The sequence below is a fragment of the Spermophilus citellus genome (assembly GCF_964194105.1).
Source record: "Spermophilus citellus genome assembly, chromosome: 9".
Taxonomy (NCBI): domain Eukaryota; kingdom Metazoa; phylum Chordata; class Mammalia; order Rodentia; family Sciuridae; genus Spermophilus; species Spermophilus citellus.
Genome location: NC_138191.1, coordinates 11,020,702 through 11,041,513, shown reverse-complemented (window position 1 = coordinate 11,041,513; position 20,812 = coordinate 11,020,702). Strand labels below are relative to the sequence as shown.

The window sequence follows — 20,812 nt, the reverse complement described above, 5'->3', positions numbered from 1 at the left end:
GCCCTGGAAAAGCCAAAGTCTGGATGTATGTGCTGGGTATTTGTCATTCCTAATGCAACTTCCTACCTGATTTGAAAAGTCTTCAGTATAGGATCTTGCTCTGAGATGGTTTTTCCTTAAGTATGTTTATGAAACAGCTGAATGAATTAGGTACATTCATTGAAATTGTATAACATTCATTGAAATTGTATATTTGGTTGACTTCATTTGCTAGAAAGTTCTTCTCTGGTAGTGTGGTACAGTGTGAGAGGCTGGATTGATTGAGATAAACTAAAGCTAATTCTGACTTTTCCCACTGACTAATTATGTAATTTTAGGGATGTGGCCATCTCTTTGGGCCTCAGTTTTCTACCTAAGAAATGAAAGCAAACAAACAACTTAGCTTTTTTTGGTGGCACATACCTATAATCCCAGAGATTTGGGAGGTTGAGGCAGGAAGATCACAAGTTCAAGACCATTTTATTGGGAAAGTTAGCAAGACCCTGTCTCAAAATAAAAAAAATAAAATAAAAAGGGCTGGAGAAGTGGCTTAGTGGGGTAGCACCCTCAGTGCCAAATACTTAAAAAAAAAAAACCAACCCCAAACCAAAAACAACAAAAAACCACAAAACCCCCACTTGAATTGAACAACCACAGATTCTTTCCAGTTTTCAGTTTTAATATCCTATTATTTATATGAGTCAATATCTGCCTCTTAGTGATATGCTCCATTGGACTTAGTTACACAGTCTGGGCTTATGTGATAGCTCTTCAAATATTTGAGTACGCATGCCCCTCTGAATTTTTTGCTCCAGGTTAAACATGACCAGTTTCTTCAATAATTTCTCATAGGATAAAACTTCCAAATCTGTCACCATTACGATCACGCACACTTAAGTTTTCCAGTGTTCCCTGAAAGGGTGATCCCCAGAGCAGGACCCAGGTTCGTTGTGCTTCCTGGATCTAGGGATCGTCATATTTGGTGGTTTTATGGGCTGTTCCTTCAGGCTGCATTACAGAGCAGGTGCAGGGAGCCATGGAGTCAAATCTGGAAGTAGGAGGTGCTTCTCTGAGAGATGAGAAAGTAACCAAGAACCAATTGACAGAACAGGTATTTCCACTTCTTCACCAACGCGGAAATTCACCAGAGACGGTATTAATGTTTGCAGCTGTTGTCCTTCTCTCTCCCCACTCTCCTTTTTTAAAAAAGCACTGAGTGTTCATATCTTCATTAATGAAAAAAAAAATGTTCTCTGCAACGCCTTTACTGTGGCCTTCCCCCTTCTCACCACTATCAAGTCACATGACCCCTTTGCCCGATCAGCGCTTGTGTTTGTCCTTGGCACAGAAGAACAGGTGCAAAGGCTGACCACATAACGTGAAATAAAAATAAGAAGCCAGGCGCAGTTCACTGGCCTGTAATCCCAGAGATTTGCGAGGCTGAGCGAGGAGGATTGCAAGTTTGAGGCCAGACTGAACAATTTAGCAAGAGTCTGTTTGAAAATAAAAAGTGAAAGAGGCTGGGAATATAGCTTAGAGCCCCAAGGTCCAATCTCCAGTAGTACACCCCTGCCACACACACACACACACACACACACACACACACACACAATGGAAAAGCAGGTTTGGAGAGGGCTCTGGTCTGATCATGAGCCTACTTGAAACATGGATGTATTTTTTTTTTTTTTTTGTAATGGGGATAAAACCCAGGAGTGCTTTACCACTGAGCTATTCCCTCAGCCAGTTTTTTGTTTGTTTGTTTGTGGTTTGTTTGTTTATTTATTTATTTTGAGATAGTTTCTCACTCAGTGGCCCAGGCTGGCCTTAAATTTGTGGTCCTCCTGCCTCAGCCTCCTTCTGAGCGGCTGGGATTACAGGCCTGTGCCCCTGAACACAGCTCATGGAAATAAGGATGTAAGAAGTCATTCTGGGAGCCGCCTGACATCTGAACTGACGGGGGTGGGTCTCTCTGCCACCCAAACCCGAAGGAAGGGGTGTTCTGAAGACCGAAAGGTTCCATGGGATGTGACCTCCGACTCTCTCTGGACACTTTGACCGTCCCTTCTCTTTGCTTTGTTTGAACCCAGCCACTCTGACCTTTCTTACTTAGGGCCTTTGCATTTTCCGTTGTGTCTGGAGTACTTTCTGCCCACCTCTTCACTTCCCTGGCCTCTGTCACCTTTTCAGAAAGTGACACCTTACCTAAGATGGACCCTTTGTCCCCAGCATATCATTCCCTCTCCTTTTACTCTGCCTTATTCTTCTTCACAGAACAAGCCAACAGTCTAACACAGACTTGCTCATTTATTTATATGGTAATAGAAAACAAACTCCCTGTAGGCAAAGGCTTTTCTTTGTTCCCAAGTGTGACTCCTCCCCCCCCCCCTCCGCCCCCGCCCCCGCCGGTGCTCAAAGTGCACCCAGCATGTGTGGAACCCTCAATTCCTATTTGTGATGCTGTCACTTTTAAAGCATCAATCTCAATGCTTATGAGCACAAAAATTGGTCTCATGGAAACCCTTTGTGTTTTTTCAATGGAAGGTTAATAAGTCTACTGGTTGACAAGTGAGTCACTGGGGGTGGGTACGCTAGTTTATTCGAGCAGCGTGGATCTGTTCAAAGAGGCCCTGGTGCAGCTTACTGCAAAATCACTGTGTAGGCAAGGCTGCTAAGAGTCACTTTGTGAGGAAGAACCGTGGGCCCCACCCCATTCACAAGTGCTCTGATCTGAGTTGAGACTCTAGGATGAAGGGAGGAAAGGTGGGGAGTGGTGTGTGTTTTTGTCCATGGACCAACCTTGGCTCATGGCTAGATCTTGGGCTTTTATTTTCCTTACATCATTTTTAGGGTCAGGCCAGTTTTGTGCAATTCAGTGATCAGGCATGAGGGATGCTTCTAAGTAGCAAGCGAGGGCAGAACCAGGGGCATGTACACTGTGCAGTGGGCTTAGGTGGAAGGTAATAGGAAAGAAGTAGGTGCAGGAAATGGATGGGAATTAGGTAAATCCAGGTGAAAATCATGGGGACTCTAAAAAGATCCAGGAACAGCTGAGTGGAGGAGGGAGCCCGTTTTACCGATCATTTGTGCAAAGTCAAGGCATCAGGGAAAAGAGAGAAGGTCCTAAGACAGGACTGACACCCTAGAGGAGAGATCACAGCCACTCTGGGTAAATATTCAAAATCTACCTCTATTCTTTCAACACCTCCTTCCTTTCTATTATCAAGACTTGAGTGAGACTCAGAATAAAATCTAGTTACATTTGGGTGGGAGTTGACTGTGAATTTTATTAGCTACTAATTCGGGGGTGGGGGTAAGTTTAGCTCCTCAAGTTCCCCCCACTCTCTGGTGGCAATAAACAGCCCAGAGCTTTTCCAGACAGATCTACTCAGTAGCAGAATGTATTTTCCAAAGATGGCCACAATAACATCTTCTATTCCATATGTCAAGGTGACCTTGACAGCCTCCCATTGAATGGTGGGATCTTTGTCTCTCTCCTTGAACTTGGGTAGCTTTTCTACACTTGCATCTGAAAAGGAAAATGGTAGAGTCTAAAACGCCTCAGCACCCCTCCGCTCCATAATTTTCCTTCTCTGTAGCTTTTCCTGGATCTTCACTCCAAGTCTCAGGCAGAAAGACTCATCCTGAGCTGAGCTGCTTTTGTGGAAGTTGAGCAAGAACTTCCTATTGGTTGAGGCAAATTCAGCATACCTTTTCAGTATTTCAGTATATATTTTCAGACACTGTGTTAGAGAGTGAGGAGAGACCTTAATGATACACTCTGCCCCTCCTCCCCTAGATCCTGAAAGAGGGATGAAGGTCAATGGAGGTGGTGAGGATGCCTATTAATAAGATGTTACCAGCCAAATAGCTTTCATTCCAATCATATGGCATGTCAACCATTCTTAGTCAACCTCAACTGCAAAATATTTTTGAGGGGCCGTGAACCTAAAAGTTCTTCAGGCCAGAAAGAGAAATCCTTGTCCCCCACCTCTCAGCTTCACTTATTTGAGACCCTATTCTTTTAATAATAATAAGTATCGGGCTGGAGGCTAGACTGGAACTGGTAGTGTGTGATTAATTTTCTCTGTTCAAGTGCTGAATGCCTTTTTTAAAAAAACATTTATATATATATATATATATATATATATATATATATATATATATATATATATTTTATACATTTATTTATTTGTGTGTGGTTCTGAAGATCGATCCCAGGGCCTTGCACGTTCGAGGTGAGCGCTCTACCACTAAGCCACAACCCCAGCCCCTGTTAATGTCTTTTAGAGCCCAGGACCAGAGCTGGAGGCAGTTCTTTGGGGAATGGTGAGTGTCTTGAATAATCTGTGTCCGTGTGATCTCGGAGAACGTCCCGTGTCGTTGTTTTCTGGTAGTATTGGGTTTAAACTCGGGGGTGCTCTACCACTGAGCCACATCCTCAGCCTTTTTCATTATCGTTCTTTTTGAGTCGGGGTCTTGCTAAGCTGCCCAGGCTGGCTTCACATTGCAATCCTCCTGAGCCTTCAGAGTGGTTGGATTACAGCTGTGTGCCACCACTCCCAGCCTCCTGGTGTTCTTGAGGGAACATCCTGTTAGCCCCATCTTGTCCAGCAGTGAGAGCCAGGACGTGAACAGTGAGGAGATAGAAGGGAGAGGTGTCGAAGTTTATGCCAATACTTTCTGTCTTGCCAGTGTGACAGCTGCCCAGGCTGTTCCAGGAATGTCATAGGAGGTAGAAGGTCCCTGAAGGTTTCCAGGTACCAGCTGTGTCCCGGGCGCATCATGTGCTTGGACAGGGGGTTTCCTCTTGACCCAGTGGTCAGATTTTATTGTCTCTTATGGCACTTTCTACACAAGGGGGTTCTCTGTCTCTGCAGCCACTCGGTCAGTACAGGTGTCCCTCTTCTTTTTCCCTGGTGAGGAGATCAGAAAGAAAGTTACCCCTCTCGTGTTTAGAATCTGGCATACTTGGTCTGGCCCCAGGGCTCCGAATTCTGTTTTCTGTCACAAGGTCACCTTGGGCAAAGGGACATCTCTCCTTAGCTTCCATAATGATGGGAAAGGAGACTCTTAAGGTACAGGACGTTCTTCTTAATGTCTAATCTTGATGTGCACCTGTGCCATATATTTAGCTGTAGAAGCCATGGGAAGTTAGGGCTGTGATGGACGGACCTGGTTAAATGACCAGAGGCCACATGGTAGACTTAGGACCAGCCTCTGAACTCCCTGTGTGGAGTCTCTCCACTATCCCAGGTGGTTAGGTCCTCTTTATCCCTTGTCAAAACCAAAGTTGCTCTTTTCTGAACCTTGAAAGATTAGGCTAAGTGAAGAAACCAGTCCCAGAGGACCACACAATGTGATTCCATTTGTATGAAATGTCCAGAATAGAAAAATACAGAGAGACAGAAAGTAGATTAGTGGTTGCTTGGGGCTGTGGGAGGAATGGGGGGATGGGGTTATGGGTTTCTTTTTGGGGTAGTGGAAATGTTCTAAAATTGGTGTAGTGATAACTGTACAACTCTGTGGATAGACTAAAAGCCAGTGAGTTGTGCACTGTGCGAATTATATCTCAATAAAGCTGTTTTTTAAAAAAACTGCTCTTGCTAGGTGTGGTGGTATATCCTGTAATCCTAGCAGCTCAGGAAGCTGAGGCAGGAGGATTGCAAATTCAAGGCCTGTCTCAGCAACTTAGTGAGACCCTATTTCAAAGTAGAATTTCCAATGGCCGGGGGTGTAGCAGAGTGGTAGAGTGCTCCCCAGTTCAATACTCAGTATTGGGGGAGAGGGGGTTGCTCTTCTCTTGGTTTCAACCGTCTTTCCATAAATCCTTAGGCCTCTTGGGGGCAAAGGGCCAGGGCTAGACCCTCCCCCTAGTAGACAGGGCCTGCAGGCAGAGTGCAGCCTCAGCTGTTCCCCCTGCCTTTCCTGACCCCAGGGGAAGGACAAGCAGGAATCAGTCACATACACCCGCTCCTGCTCTCAGTGCTTGGGCCAACACTCTGGCGCTCCAGAACACACCCACCATAAGGAGATCTCTGTGCTCCTTCTTTGCTGACTCTGTGACCAGGAAGCTCAGGCCACCTGGCATAGAAATGGCCAGGAAGCCAGGTCAGTCTTGCTAGTTCTTTCAAGGATAGGCAGAGGCTAAGTTGGATATAGAGCCCAGAAACTTTTCTGATCTCAAGAATTTTCTATTCCTTCCTTTTCTGAAGAAGGTGGCCTTATCAGCTCCTGGCCAGGGAGAGTCATCTTTCAGAAGGGGGTTGGTTGAGATCCATCCATACTTTCCCTTGACAAATATTTACTAAAACTGCTTGTGTTCTAGGAAGCACCGGACAGGCCTCATGGGTGACCCCAGCCTTTGCCTTTAAAGGGCTCAGAATTCAGTGTGTTGGGGGTACAAGTATAATTAGTTATATAATTGGGGGTAATCGCTGGAGATTAAAGAAAGGACATTAACCAACCTGATGGTGGGGCTGAAGGGTTGTGGTCAGGGAAGTCCTCCTGGACATCCTTACCTTGAAGACTGAGTGGGAATTAGTCAAATGGACAAGGGGAGTGGCACATGCCTGTAATCCCAGCAGTTCGGGGAGGCTGAGGCCAGAGGGTTGCAAGTTCAATGCCAGCCTCAGCAACTTAGTAAGACCCTAAGCAAATGAGCCAGACCCTGTCTCAACATAGGAAATAAAAGGCTGAGAATGTGGCTCAGCAGTTGAGGACCCCTGGGTTCAATCCCTGGTACCAAAAACAAAATCAAGAAGACACTTTGAGTAGCTCAATGTGGTTGGAGACCAAAGTATGAAGTAGAGAGGACCAAGAAATAAGGCAGGAGAGGTGGGGGACAGGTCATTTGAAGCCTAAGTAGAGAAGGTCCAGCCTTCACCCTTCTCCCCAGTAGGTCCACCTCCTCCACCCGTCTCCTGCACCAGCAGGACCCCTACCTGAGCAGAGGCCACAGTGCCACGCGAAGAAGAGACCAACCAGGAACAGAAGCAGCGAGATGGGCACCACCACCAGTAACATATCCTTGTAGAAGGCATTCCCTGGTGCTGGACATGGAGGGGTAGGGTCAGAGGTGGGCTCTATGCTTTATGATCCCTCCCCACTGACCACAGGCCCATGACTTACCTGCTTCGTGATGGCAGCTCTCCCAGGGGGTGACTGTGGCCAAGTCCCAGCTCACAGGGTTGGAGACAATGCAGGAATAGGCCACGTCCTTGTCTCCTAGTCCCAGAGAAACACTCAGCACCTGTCCGTCTGTGAAGAGGCTCTGTGGCTCAACACCAAAGTCCACTGTCCCCTCCCGTCGCCAGCTATAGGTGATGTCACTGATGTTAGGGGCCCAGCAGGACAAGAAGGCCTGGCAGGTCTTGAGGGGCTGAGCATCCCCTGCTACAGCAATGAACACCTGAACCGTGGGCCTGGGTACCGCATCTGCGCAAGAACAGAAGAGCAGGTTACAGGGAGGCCGGGCGGGGCTCCAGGTCTGGGCTCTGGCTGGGTTGGGTGGCTCCTCTCGCTAGGCCTCTCTTGTTCTTGTTTGGCATTTCACTGCCCACAGAACAGAAGCCGATTCCTTAGTCACCAAAACTCTTCATGAAATGATTCATGTCAACCTTTTTGCTGTACCTCCTGCTGCCCCTCTCTGCCCACACTATTTAATTTGCAGTTCTCCTAAACAGGCCACGTTGTCTCGTATCTTTCCTGCTTCCGCATGGATCATCTGTGTGTGTGTGTGTGTGTGTATATATATATATATATATATATATATATATATATATATATATATATGCTTTTTGTTCTTGTCCTCCCAGAAAACTCCTACACATCCTTCAAAGCCCAGCTTGGACGCATTGCTGAATGCCTTGACTGTGAAGCCACCCCTGATATTTTAGATTTGGTGCTAGGTATCTCCAAGCACGTTGTATAACTCCCCCCAACCTTTTTTTGTAGCACCTGTCTTATAATGTGTCGGTCTGCCAACAGGAGATGATAAGCCTTTAAGTCAGGCAAGAAAGTGAGCCCATGCCTAGATCGTGGAGCTTGTAGTTTGGTGAGGAAGACAATGTCTGACAAGTGATTATGAATAACTAAGCAAATAATCACAAGGGTGCAAAATGCTGTGAAGGAGTTGCCCAGAGGCAGGGGCTCCGTCTTGTTATCTCGATAACCTTCTCTCTCCCGTGCTGTCAAATAGATGCTTGATACCTGGGCCATGGAACAAATCAGTGTCCCCATGTCCCAAGCTGCGGCTCTCCATTCCTATATAGATTGACGCGTCAATCCTGAATCTCTGTGGCAGTGGGGCCAGTGGGAGAGCACTCTGGAAACAACAGGAGGGCTCAGTCTCTGACAGCATTCCAGAGTCAAGCAGAGTAAAACCTCATTAATGCCAACTCAATCTGGTGGGATTTGTGATATGAAAAAAGAAATGATTTGCTAGGCGCACTAATAGTATAAACAAAGATTACAGGGGGGATATTTACACCACTTAAGAGGACAAGCTGCTTCCAAACACGATCAGGCACAGTAGAAACACCCATTGACATTTCTAGTAACTGATCTGCTAATTCAAATCGTTCTTATCTATTGTCAAAGCAGAGCTCCCGAGGACGGAGGCTTGGCAGCTTCCTGCAATTAGTTCTAATCGCTATGTATTTGGAAGCAATAAAACAGCAATTTCCTTAAAATCTGTAATTCAGATGCTGAGAACAAGGCAGTTGAGAGCTTAGTGGTGTGGGTGCTGCATGTATATTATGGCATTCAATGTCCTCATTTCACATGTGTGGCAGCTGAGTCTCGGAATGGGGGAGAGGTCCCAGGGAGGCCTGCGTGGTTGTCTAAGTTATTCACTGCACGAAGGCACTGGGCTAACAGGGTCACCAGGGCGCTGAAATACACCCAGTATTTTTCTTCCCAAGATGTGCGACCTGGTTCAGAACTTTGCGTCTCCAGAAAATCACTCCAGTTTCACATCAGCACCCCGAATGGGTCGCCAGAGGACCACCGGACAGCCATCACTGCGGTTTGAGACTCCTCCCCAATTTGCTTATGGCCTTTCCCTCTCTGTTTCCCTCTTCCCAGCTTCTATTCTTATTGTCGATTCTTAAATCTGAAACCCCTCCCTGCATCCCAATTTCTTTTCTTTTTATTTTGTTTTCAGTCCTGGGGATTGAACCCAGGGACACTTAACCACTGAATCGTATCCCCAGCACATTTTTTTATTTTTGATTTTGAGACACGGTCTTACTGAGTTGCTTAGGGCCTCACTAACTTGCAGAGGCTAGTCTTGAACTTGCAATCCTCTTCCCTCAGCCTTTCAAGTCACTGCACCTCTTAATTATTATTATTATTTTTAATCTTGACATGGGGTCTTGCTCAGTTACTCAGGCTAGCCTGGAACTTGTGAGTGGTTATCCTCCTACCTCAGCCTCTTGAGTGGCTGGGATTACAGGTGTGTGTCCTGGTACCTGGCTAGCTCTTAAATTTCAAAATAATCTGTTTTACAATGATGTATGACTGAGACTAAAAGACCTCTTTTAAGAAATGCAGCTGGGTGTAGTGGCACATGCCTGTAATCCCAGCAATTTGGGAGACTGAGGAAGGAGGATTACAAATTCAAGACCAGCCTCAGCAAGTTAGCAAGACCCTGTCTCAAGATTACAAAAAAAAAAAAAAAAAAAAAGAGAGAAAAGAAAAATAAGGTCTCTGGGAATGGTTGGTTCAGTGGTTAAGCACCTGTGGGCTCAATCCCCAGTACTGGGGGGTGGAAATATATATATATATATATATATATATATATATATATATATATATATATATATATATGAATGTAGGGCTGACTGGGCACAGGAGTGCACACTTTTAATTCCAGTGACTTGAGACAGTGAGGCAGAAGTTAGTCTGGGAAACTTGATAAGACTCTGTCTCAAAACAAAACAAAACAAAAAAACAAGGAAAAGAAAATTGTTCCACACTTTGTATTTAGTCTAATTTGAATTTAATTTACAAATAAAAACCCTGCTGTGTCATAGTTTAGTATAGAAGAACATCTTTCTTTTCCTTCCTAGTGGTACATAAAATAATGGCATATTTTGTAATCTATGATGACATCTTAGAATTGATAGGTCAGGCTGTGTCCTAGATACTTTTGTAAGTGCCGTTGCATTTCACCCTTTGGGCGTTATACATGGTAATATCACAAAATGCTCACTTTATGGACAAGAAAGGTGCAGGTTAGGGAGGCTAAGCGTTGTGTCCAAGCCTGCCGTTCCAGGGAGGAGCTCACCTGGGAGTATTGGAGAATTCTCTTAGATATGACAGCTGGGGATCAGCTGTTCTCTGAGTTAGCAACATGGTTTCTGGAACCCAGCTCTCCCCAGCTCCTGCAGCTCAGGATGCCTGTCTGGTGTTTTGTGGGAGGAAGGGTGTGGGGGAGTCAGTGTTAGATACACTCACCATACACCTTGAGCTGCAGGGTCTGGGTCCAGGCCTGACCTCCTGTGTCCACCATCAGCACAGAGAAATTGCCACTGTCTCTAGACTGCAGGGGCCCGAGCTCCAGGCTGAGGTTGCTGTGCAGCTGGGCTCTGCCCAGGAAGCGGGAGTGGTACAGAGTCTCCAGGGAGCCCCGGAAAAACGTGGCCAGGAGCTCCTCCGAAGGCCAGAGAGATCTCCAGATGGCCTCTCGGACTTGGAAGCCTGGAGGATGCTCGGCCACCAGCAGCACGGAGTCCCCCACCTTGCTCAGCACTTGAGCACCAATAACTGCAATGGGAATAAGAGCTGGAAAAACAGAGACCCTGGTCAGTCTGCTGGCAAATCCTCTTCATCCCACTCCTGCATGCAGCTGTGCTGCTCTGGAGCCAATTAGGATCCCCCACCCACATTCCCTTCTCTTCCATTGAGAGTGCACTCTGCAGGGATCTGGTATCCCTGAACAGGAAGAGAAGCTCAGCCCTGCGTTCCAGGAGCTCACAGAGAAGACAGAGAAGCAAGTAATTAAAATAAATTGTGCTAAGTACCAAGGTGGGAAGAATGGGTGTCCCAGGAAAACACTGGTAGGGTGATCGGGGACCCTCGCCCAGCTTTGAGGGGCTTAGAGAAGAAATAGGTAAACTGAGACCTGAAGGAGGAACCTGAACCAGCCAGGTCAAGAGGAGGGCTGTCTAGAAAGGAAGGGGAAGTATTATAGGAAGAATGTGCTCATGGGGCTGGAGGGAGAGAGCAAGTGTCCTGGGGAACTGAAAGTGGCTCTCTGCAGGGGAGCAGGAAATGACACAGCAGAGTTGTCAGGGCAGCTGGCTCCTGAAAGCAGCATGAGAATTGGGGCTCTATCTGTAGAGCAATGGGGGTGGGCAAGGATCTCAGGTTCTAAGCAGCAGAGTGACATGGTTAGGAAGTCACTCCAACACTGGCAGAGGGGTGAGACTGAGACTGTTGACATTCATTCAAGGCTGTGATGGAAACTTGAACTGAGATAGAGCCATGGGGTTGGAGAGAAGCGGGATAAATTAAAGTAATTATTATTATTATTATTATTTCATTTTTGTGCTTACAATGCCCTCCCTGTTTAGGACCAGGCTGTGGAGAAGCTCAGTACATTGTACTGAATTTGTTGTAAACTGACCTGTGCCTGGCACAGCAGTAGGATTCCATCCTGTCTCCTCTGGCTTATTTCTGTTCATTCTTGAAATGTCCTTGCCTCTTCCAGCCTTCCCCGTACTTCACTGCAGGCTACTTGCCCTTTTCCACAGTGGTCAGGGATCAGCACTCTGACTAACCTTGTCCTTTTATTATTATTTTCTCTTTCTGATCAACATCGTCCACCAGACCATGGGTTCTCCAAGGGCAACAACATCTTTTTTTGAAGTACTGGGGATTTAACCCAGGGGTACCCTACCATTGAGCTGCATACTTAGCCATTCTTATGTTATTTTATTTTGAGACAGCATCTTGCTAAGTTGCCCAAACTAGGCTTGAACTTGTGACCCAGCTGCTCCAGCATCACGAGCTGGTCTTAGAGGCATGCACCACAGGGCTGGGACAATATCATTTTTTTTCATCTTTGCACCTGAGATGCCCACCTGGTCCAGGTTATAGCAGAAGCTTGTTAAACTATACTGAATTTGCTGGAGACTGATCTTTATATGGCACAGCGGTGGCCCCTGGGGTACAGAGCAGAATAAGGACACATGTGTAATGCACCCAAGTGATGGGAATTGGGTTAAGGAGATGTATTATGGATGTTCACTTTGCTGGCTACAGTAAATCTTGTCCTTCAACCGTCTCACTGGCCTACTGGCCCAAATCACCTCTATCCCTACTGGAGATGGCTTTACATACAGATAGAATTTCACTGGATGTCAATCAAGACCTAGGTTCTATCCAGTCCTGGCTCTGCCATAAATCAGCTGTTTGACCTGAGAACATCATCTTTCCTAAGTGTTGGTGGTCTTGCCTATAAAACAAGGGGGCTGTACCAGATCATTTGGGGTTGATCTCTTTTGTCACAGAGAGCCCTTTAAAAATTCATTTAAGGTCTGGGGATGTAGCTCAGTGGTACAGCATCTGCTGAGCATGTGCAAAAATAAACAAAAATTATTTTTAAAATATCCACATGTCCAAAGTCTAGGATAATATCCTCACATGTTCATTGACTTGAAAATTTTGTGAATCCTTGAAGAGTTAGGCTCTTCTGAGGGTTAAGATATGATTTCCCTCATATACTTAGAAGTGTTGAAGGAATCTGCAGGGCCTTTGGAACTCTTGTGGCCAGGAACTTAGGTGGGGATACTGGACAAAACAGTCTCAAAGTCCCTGTGAGTCTCTGATGTTAACAGTGAGACTTGATCTCTTCCACACCCCATGACTCCCATCCCTGGCCCTGCAGGATCTGACCAATGTCATGTTGGCTACCTGTTGACCAAGGAGGGGAACTTGGGCATCAGACTGATGGAGGGATTGCTCCCGGTGAGACCCATATCTCAGCCATTCCAATACCACACCACTGCTGGCCACCCTCAAGTTCACATGGACCCTATTTAACTGACTCTTGCCTTTCCTCTTACTCAGTATCCACCTCCCCTTTCCCAGGCCTTCAGGGACCCCAGTTTTCCCACATGGAGCTGGAAATACAGTTCTCAGTTTGTAAGGATCCCTGTTCTACCCGGCCTTCTTCTCTCTCCAGATGGTATATAGAATTCTCATGTGTTAACATTGCCAGAGCCTCAACGTTCCCACATTCAGCTTTCTCTCCAAACCAGAAGTGCAACTGGCTCAGTTTAACTGTTCTGGGCCACAAATAGCTCATATCTCCAGGATTCCGATGGTCCTAGTGCTGCCACCTCTTCCCACCCAGATCTCTTTGTCTCTGCCTAGCATTTGATGTCGCTCAAGAACTTGCTGTGCTTGCTCTTCTCTAGCTCTCCCCGGTTCCTAGGTTCACATTTGGCTTGGGGCCTGGACTGGCCAGCACAGCTGGGGAGGAGCCTTCAGCTCTCTGAGGACAAGCCATCCACCTGTCCCACTCACCTTCCCAGAGAAGCAGATTCCACAGGAAGCACATGGCCATCCTTCTCCGGAGAAGCAGGAGAACTCCTTCGACAACCAAAATCCAGCACATCCCAGGCCAAGTGGATGCATGGAAGGAGCTGCGGTCCTTCTGGAAAGTCCCACATTCAGAAGGAGGAATCTTGACTCAGAACAAGATGCCCTGAAAGTGAAAACATCCCAAGTAAAGTGGAAGTTGGCTGCCGGCCTCGCTGGGTCTTCAGGAGCCGATTCTTGTAAACCAGGCTCTTTCCTGTGCACATGGTTGGCTAATGCGTGATGGCAAACACCCCTGCACAAGCTCATGTGTCCCTTGCTGTTACCAGAATTTCCTGCATCCAAACCTACCCACGGAGAGCCCTCAAAACTGCAGTTTCTACCAAGTTGCTTCTCTTCTCTTTCCTAGACTTCTGCCACCCTCAGGATAAAGACTGAATTGTTGGCTTAGATGGAGAGGCTGTTTGTCTTCTCCAGTCTGGCCGCCCACATCCCGTCTGCTCTCTGGCCTCCCCAGCTAGAACTACCTCTTTTCAGAACCACTCCTTTCACACTTCCATGTGTCTTATTTTTTACTCTACCAAGAATGCTGTTCCACTTACCCTTGCAGGCTGGGCATGATTCTAAGGCCAGCCACGATCCAAGGCCAGGGAGAACCCCTTCTCCATTGCCCTTATGTGTACCCCACTCTTCCCTTAGCATGTGGGTTGTATCAGTTTTCTGGTTTTCATGAGCTCTTTGGCCAGCAAGATCTTGGATTCACTTCTTTACTCCCCTCAGGGCTTGGCGCATTATAGATGTTTAAGGTCTAATGAAGCTAGATGCAGCGGTGCATGCCTGTAATTCCAGGGTACTTGGGAGACTGAGGCAGGAGGATCACAAGCACAAGGCAAGCCTGGGAAGCTTAGTGACATCCTGTCTTGAAATAAAAAAAAAAAAAGAACAACTGGAGATGCGGCTCAGTGGTAGAGCACCCTGGGTTCTATCTCTAGTACTGGAAAGGGGAGGCTATAATCTGACCAATGGGCAAATGAATTCTAGACACAGGTCCTCATTTGGTTTTATGTAAGCCCTATAATTCTCACAAAGGGCGTTCTGATAACCCTGGTGGAGGTGGGAATTTTTATTTTTATTTATTTTTTTGCTACTGGGGATTGAATCCAGTGGTACCTCACCATGGAGCTACATTTCCAGTCTTTTTTTTTTTTTTTTTTTGAGACAAGGTCTCACTAACTTGCCCAGGTCAGCCTGGAACTTGTGATCCTCATGCCTTGGCTTCTCGAGTTGCTGGCATTATAGGTGTGCAGCACTACACCCAGCTCAAGGAAGGCTCTCCAAGTTGCTACCACTGGGGAAGGGTCCTGATTGTCCCGAATGAGGCTCATTGGGTAAGTCTCGTCCTGTCTAGTCTGTGACCTGTCACTCACATTGCCTGTGACCATACTTTGAAGTCAGCCAGAAACGAGGCATACAGTGTGTGGGACAGAATTCCTGCCCTTCAGATTCTCACAATCAAAATGTAGCAACAGAAATGCCAGGAAAGGCCAAGGCCTGCTGGCAGAGAGGCACTGCTCTGTGCCAATGGCCATCCACAAAGCCAGTGCTGCAGAAGGGAGCGGGAAGGGGTCTCCACTCATCTGCACAGGGTATGCTTCCCGAACAGGCAGAATTCGAACGACACCTTGAAAACGGGCATTATTTAGATAGAAAGAGGAAAAGGGGAAGGCCAAAGGTTGGGCGCCGGCCATGAGCATGGAGAGTAGAGCGTGCAAAGACGTGGCCGTGGGATTGTACCAAGTAGGCTCCGAGGACACCAAGGGACAGCAGGAGGAATACTTTAGGATGGTGTGAACTAGTGATCAGCAGTAGTGGGAAGGGTGGAAAGGGAGGGATTAGATGAAAGAGGCCTTGAGTAGTGGGCTAAGTTATTCTGGACGTCAGTGGTTCTCACTTTTGTTCAATACTTGGGTTCTTAGGGATCCTGGCTCAGTGGGCGGGGATGGGCCCAGGAACCTATGGTTCTAACAAACATTCTTCTCTAGGTGACAGTGTGGCCAGTGGACTGAGGAGATGCTATGAGAAGCACTGATCAGAGGCAGGGGACTGTCTGTTTTGGGCTGGGGTAACTTCCCAGTGAGAGGACTGAGTACAGGGCAGGCTGGGAGAGAAAGAAGAGACAGGGAAGCCTGCGGAACAGCCTGTCATGATGGTCCTGGTAAAGGAGAAGGGTCTGAAGTAGGAAGGAAATGTCTGCAGTGGAAAGAAAGCTGGGTTTGAGGCAGAAGGAGAGTCCTGGAAGAATTGGAAGCTGCCTGGCTGTAGGATAGAGGCCAAAGGAGGGGAATCATTTATGACTCTATTGTCAATTCTATCATTCATTCATCTGGCATTTATTGAGCATCTACTTAGGTGCCAGGTGCTGGGGACACAGAGATGAAAGGCTTAGTCCTTGCCCTTAAGGAGTTCAGAGTTTAGAGGAGGAGATGGGATATGTAACCCAATAATTACAATCAATGTGGCAAGAATAATGCTAGAAGTGTGCACGGGATGCTCTGGGAGCCAGAGGGCACAGGCCTGCCCCCGCCTGGGTGGGAGGCTTGGGAAGGCTTAGTGGAAGGGCTGGTGTCCGAGGTGTCTTAAGGGTACAAATGGATGAGGGAGGGTGGGATAATAGCTCAAGCTCTAGGTTTAGACTTGGGATCAAATCTTGGCTCTAAAATCATGCACAAAGTAACCTCTTGGCTTCCAGGTGCTCATCTGCTGAATGGAGGCTGATCATAGCATGTACTTCTTAGTGCTGCCAGTGAACACCTGTAAGGGTTTCTAATGCTTCTTGCATATACACAGTGAGCACTCAAACATTGTCATTGCTACAAAATGGCTAGAGATGGGAGAGGTGAAAACCGTCCAGATGGGATAAAGGTGTGTTTGAGGCTGGGTAGCCCCCTGCTCTGAATCTCTGCTTCCAGACTGGGAGCTCCATGAAAGCAGGGCTGAGTTACTTTATTTCTGCAGCCTGTCTGTTGCCAAGGACAGGCTTTCCAAGAGGGGATGCCTTCCAAGCATCTGTCAAACTGGATGGAATTATTCTGGAGAGACTGGGAGGGATGCAAGAGTGGGGCAAGCTTGGAACGAGATCCTGAATTCCTTCCAAGGAGACAGCAGGCAATCATTGTCCCTTGTAGCAGAATTGTTTGTCCATTGTGGTCCCCTGACCTGTCCCCTCCCTTCTCCCCTCACCCAGAGCCCCTTTCCTTAACAGGTGTTTTGCAGAAACGGAGGGGAAGGAGGATGAGTGAGGTCTCTAAAATATCCGGTCCAAAGGGAAAGCCTGAGCCACAGCTGGAGAGAGGCGATGCTGCTGCCCAGATGCAGGGAAGGGTTAAGTCTGCAGCAGGCTGGTTCTCCTACTACTGCTAATCACTAGTTCACACTACATTAATTACCCAGCCACAGGGGGGAGTGCGCTGGAGCAAATTAGCTAGTAAGTTCAAAGGGGCCACTCCCCGCATTCCTTAATTAAGAGAGCAGCTGGCAGTCAGGGCTGCTACTCCACCTCCCTGGGGCCTTTCTGGGAAGCCAGAGTCAGGTGGAGTCTGCGCTTGCAGAGGCCAGAGGAATAGCTCCATCTGCCTTGTGGAGGAGCCTGCACCCCACCAGTAGTAGCCCACCTCCACTGCTGGCTGGGAAAAGGCAAGGGGTGGGGTGGGAAGGAGCAGGTGTTAACCATGACCAAACAACTGTGCAGTGCCTGAACTTGACCATTAACCTGGAGCCACTTGGTGCAGAGATTCAGGCCTGTAGAATTTGGAAGAGAGTGCACCAAGCTGCACATATTCCATCCTCTGTCTCTGAGGGCAGAATGGGGCCATGCTTCTCCCTGTGGGAAGAGGTAGAGAAGGAAAAAGAAGAAGTGGTGCTTACGGAGTTGAGAGAAAGGGGAGGAAGGCTGGAAAGGAGTCAGAACAGTTGTTGAAGAAGGAGAGACCCATCTAGCAGGCTGCCCGGGGAGCTAAGAGTCAGGGAGGGGGTTGAGCATCTACTTAGGTGCTAGGTGCTGGGGACACAGAGGGAAGGACACAGGGCTTTATGGGGAGTGGGTGCAGTTTTGAGGAGTTGGATGGGCTGAGGACTGAGGGAACAGGTAAAACGCCACTGCTGGGTGGATCCTAAAGGGACTCAGTGTTTTGGACTGAACTCCAGCATCAGTCCCAACGGACCACCCAAACCAGAATGGAGGCCCTCACGCCAGGTGCCATGTAATCACACTGGACTTTAAATAGGCGAGTTTTCAAAACCCAAGAAATTCACAGCGGCCAATCAGAAGGGGACCAGTTACTTGCATCTAAGGAAGTCGCCTCAGTTTTAGCCCTATCAGGAGAGGAACTTTGAGATGACCAATCCTCCATCTTGTTCCCTGTTTCTGTTTTCTTCCGCCCTTTCAGCCTGTAAAGCCCAGCTCCCCTACTCAGCTCCTCAGAGTGCATTTAGATGGATTGCTGCCCCCATTCGTGGATTGCTAATCACAGCCAATTAGGTCATTTAACCTCATTTATTGAAGTGTTTTGTTTTGATTTTTGTGGTACCTGGGATTGAACCCCATGGCTACATTTCCAACCCTCCCTGTTTTTTTTTTTTTTTTTTTTTTTTTTTTTTTGAGACAGGGTCTCACTAAATTGTCTAGGCTGTCCTCAAACTTGGATTCCTTCTGCCCCAGCCTCCCAAGTATCTGGGCTTACAGGCATGCACCACCTTGCCCAGCTTGAAGTATTGCTTTTTAATACCACCTAAGCCCACCTGCATGATCTGTATTCAAACAAGCAACCAGACCCTTGCAGCCTCTCCCAGATGGCCAGTTTAGGCAGCTGTGGGGAGAAAGCTGGGTTTGGGGCAGAACACCCTGGAAGGAGCCGAGCCTCTGCCTTTTCTTAGAAAGACTTACTGTTGCTGAATTTCTGCAGGTGTGCAATGGATGTGCCTTGGCTCCTGAGAGACAGGGCTGGTGTGGCCCTGAATCTCTGTTCTTCCTTCATTTTTTTTTTTTTGTCTAAAATATACTTTTTCTGCTTCACTCCAATTCTTTCTCTCCTGAAATTAGGCAGAATTAATGGATCTTTAATGAACTAGGGGCATATTGTACACAGCTGGAGTGGGAGAAACCTAAGAGAGAGGAGAAAGAGTGAGTGGGACGAAATACTGCAGGATGGAGGTATGAGGGCCCTGCAGCTCTAGGTCTGCTCTGCTTTTGAGGCAATGATGCACCTTCCCAGAGATGCGAGGGGAGGCTGATTAAGATGAAACGAAGCCACAATCGTGCTTTATTGAGGTAGAGAGGGGAAACTGGAGGCTCATTCATGCATTTGCTCCTTCACCAAACAGTTGTTTGATTCCCGTCTTGTGCAGGCTAATGCACCAAACATTTATAGAGCATGGAGCTTGTGTAAGCCCCGTGAGGTCAGGAACTCATGCTGATGATGACAGTGAGCATGTACCAAAGAAAAAAGAAGCCATCTCTGTTGATCTGTGCCCTGCGTGGGAAGGAATTCCAGAAACAAGTAGAACATAAGGTTGTTCTTTCAGGGACCAAGAGAAGAATTCCTCTGAGTATAGGCACGGGGAGCAGTGCCTGCTGTAGGAGCCGACTTGTCAATGACTCCGGGTCTGGGCAGCTGCAGGTATTCCAGAATATGCGGCAGCACATAAAATACTCCCACCCTGGATTCTTTCCATGCTGTATAGTCTGTCAGTAGTCAACTCTGCCAAAGTTAATACAAAGAGGAAAAGACTCAGAACTGTTTAGTGGACCTTAGTTCCTAGCCAGATCTAAAGGAACAAACCTGGAATTGAAGAAATTCAAATGCATGTGCCACTCTTGGTTTAGGAGGCCGTTTTCTGCTTGTGTCTAACAATGAAGTTGTCCAAGGGGTGGGTCAGACCTCGGTGGACCCGGGTGTGTAAGTCCCTGACTACCGGAGAGGGCCACTAGAGGGCGATACGAGGCTCCCAGTTGTGCGTTTCTTTGTCTTTCCCTTAAGGAGCATGTCCAGGGTGCCTCTCCACCCTCAAGCAGCTACTGACTGAGTTCTACTTTCCTTTCTCTTTGTCCATTAGGTAAGGGGACCTCAGACATCCCAGATCTCTAGAAAAGTCACAGCCAACTCACTCAGAAAAGTGTTTGCATTTGGTTCTGACTTGGTGAGAAAAAAGAATATGTCACAGCCTGGAGAGGGCAGGGAGGAGGATGGATCCTGACCACTGTGGTCTGGAGCCTGTGGCAGGCAGCGCTTTCCGGTCTCCTCTTTGCCCTTCCTCAGTATCAGCAGGGTCCAGTCCCTAGAGAACTGTGGATGTCCCATTCTCCCGGGGCCCTTCTGGCCTGCTCCCCAGCATCCTCCAGGATCAGAAACAGGTTCCTATTCCCACAGCTGAGGCTGGGAACGGGGCTTGGGTGGGGAGGCTGGTGTGCTGATAACCCACAAGCCAGCAAGAGTCTGGGCTGAAAAGCGTGCGTCTCTGAAAACTCTACTTTCTCTGTGTTCTCCCCCCCACCCCCACCCCCACCCTGCTTCAGTTTTCTTTGTAATGGTTCATTTTGAAAAATTCCATTTCATTCTTTTTTAAACTAAGGGAAAATGATGTTGTCAGCTGTGCAAGTAGAGCTGGAGGTGGGGAGAGACTCTAGGGAGAGAGAGCAAGTGTCTGAGCAGCCAGGTCAGGGGAGTGTGTGTGTGAGAGAATAAGAGGACCCATGAGTGGGTGTGTAGATAGGGCTTCTGACCCGTCAGCACGGAAGAACCCGTTTTTCTTTTATATTTCCAATCCATTGTGGACCTATACTTTGTGTAGAATACAATAAAAGCAAATTACTAGAAAAATGAAATAAAAAAAAGACATGCATACAAAAGACGAGCCCTAATTTTTTATGATTGTGTTAAACAAACATAAAATTACTCTGTCAGATTGCTATAAAAGTTTCTCAATTCTTGCTGTAATTTTTCTGCTTATCTTGTCCTGAACTAGTAAAAAAAGCAATTTACAGACTGGCACCAGTTTGGGGGAGTCACATATTGTGTAGTGCTGCTGTTTGTGGGCAGGGTGGGGAAAGGCAGAACACCTCGGGAAGGAGGTGCTCTGTGGTCTATGGGTCAACGGGAAGGGCTGGTTCCTTCCTGCTCCCCATCATCGGTGTCTCCCTTCATGACCTGACATGTGCTCCTTTTGGGCTTTTTATAAGGGGTTGATTCTTCCATAGAGGGTGTGGCAAGGGCTTGGGGTTCTGGGGGTG

At 47.4% G+C, this 20,812-nt stretch overlaps 1 protein-coding gene across 3 annotated transcripts; it reads right to left on the bottom strand.

Moving 5' to 3' along the window:
• Positions 1-4,187: 4,187 nt before the first annotated feature.
• SLAMF8 (SLAM family member 8) lies at positions 4,188-13,915 on the bottom strand. Of its 3 annotated transcripts, XM_081308106.1 has the most exons (5): positions 13,513-13,915; positions 10,438-10,764; positions 7,108-7,413; positions 6,921-7,028; positions 4,188-4,892 (listed from the first exon to the last, which is right to left on the bottom strand). In XM_081308106.1, the coding sequence occupies exons 1-5, from the start codon at positions 13,601-13,603 to the stop codon at positions 4,828-4,830; spliced, it is 897 nt and encodes a 298-aa protein (XP_081164232.1). In that variant the 5' UTR covers positions 13,604-13,915; the 3' UTR covers positions 4,188-4,827. The 3 variants fall into 3 exon arrangements, with proteins under 3 accessions (XP_081164232.1, XP_081164233.1, XP_081164234.1); XM_081308107.1 differs by lacking the exon at positions 6,921-7,028; XM_081308108.1 differs by lacking the exon at positions 10,438-10,764.
• Positions 13,916-20,812: the final 6,897 nt, after the last annotated feature.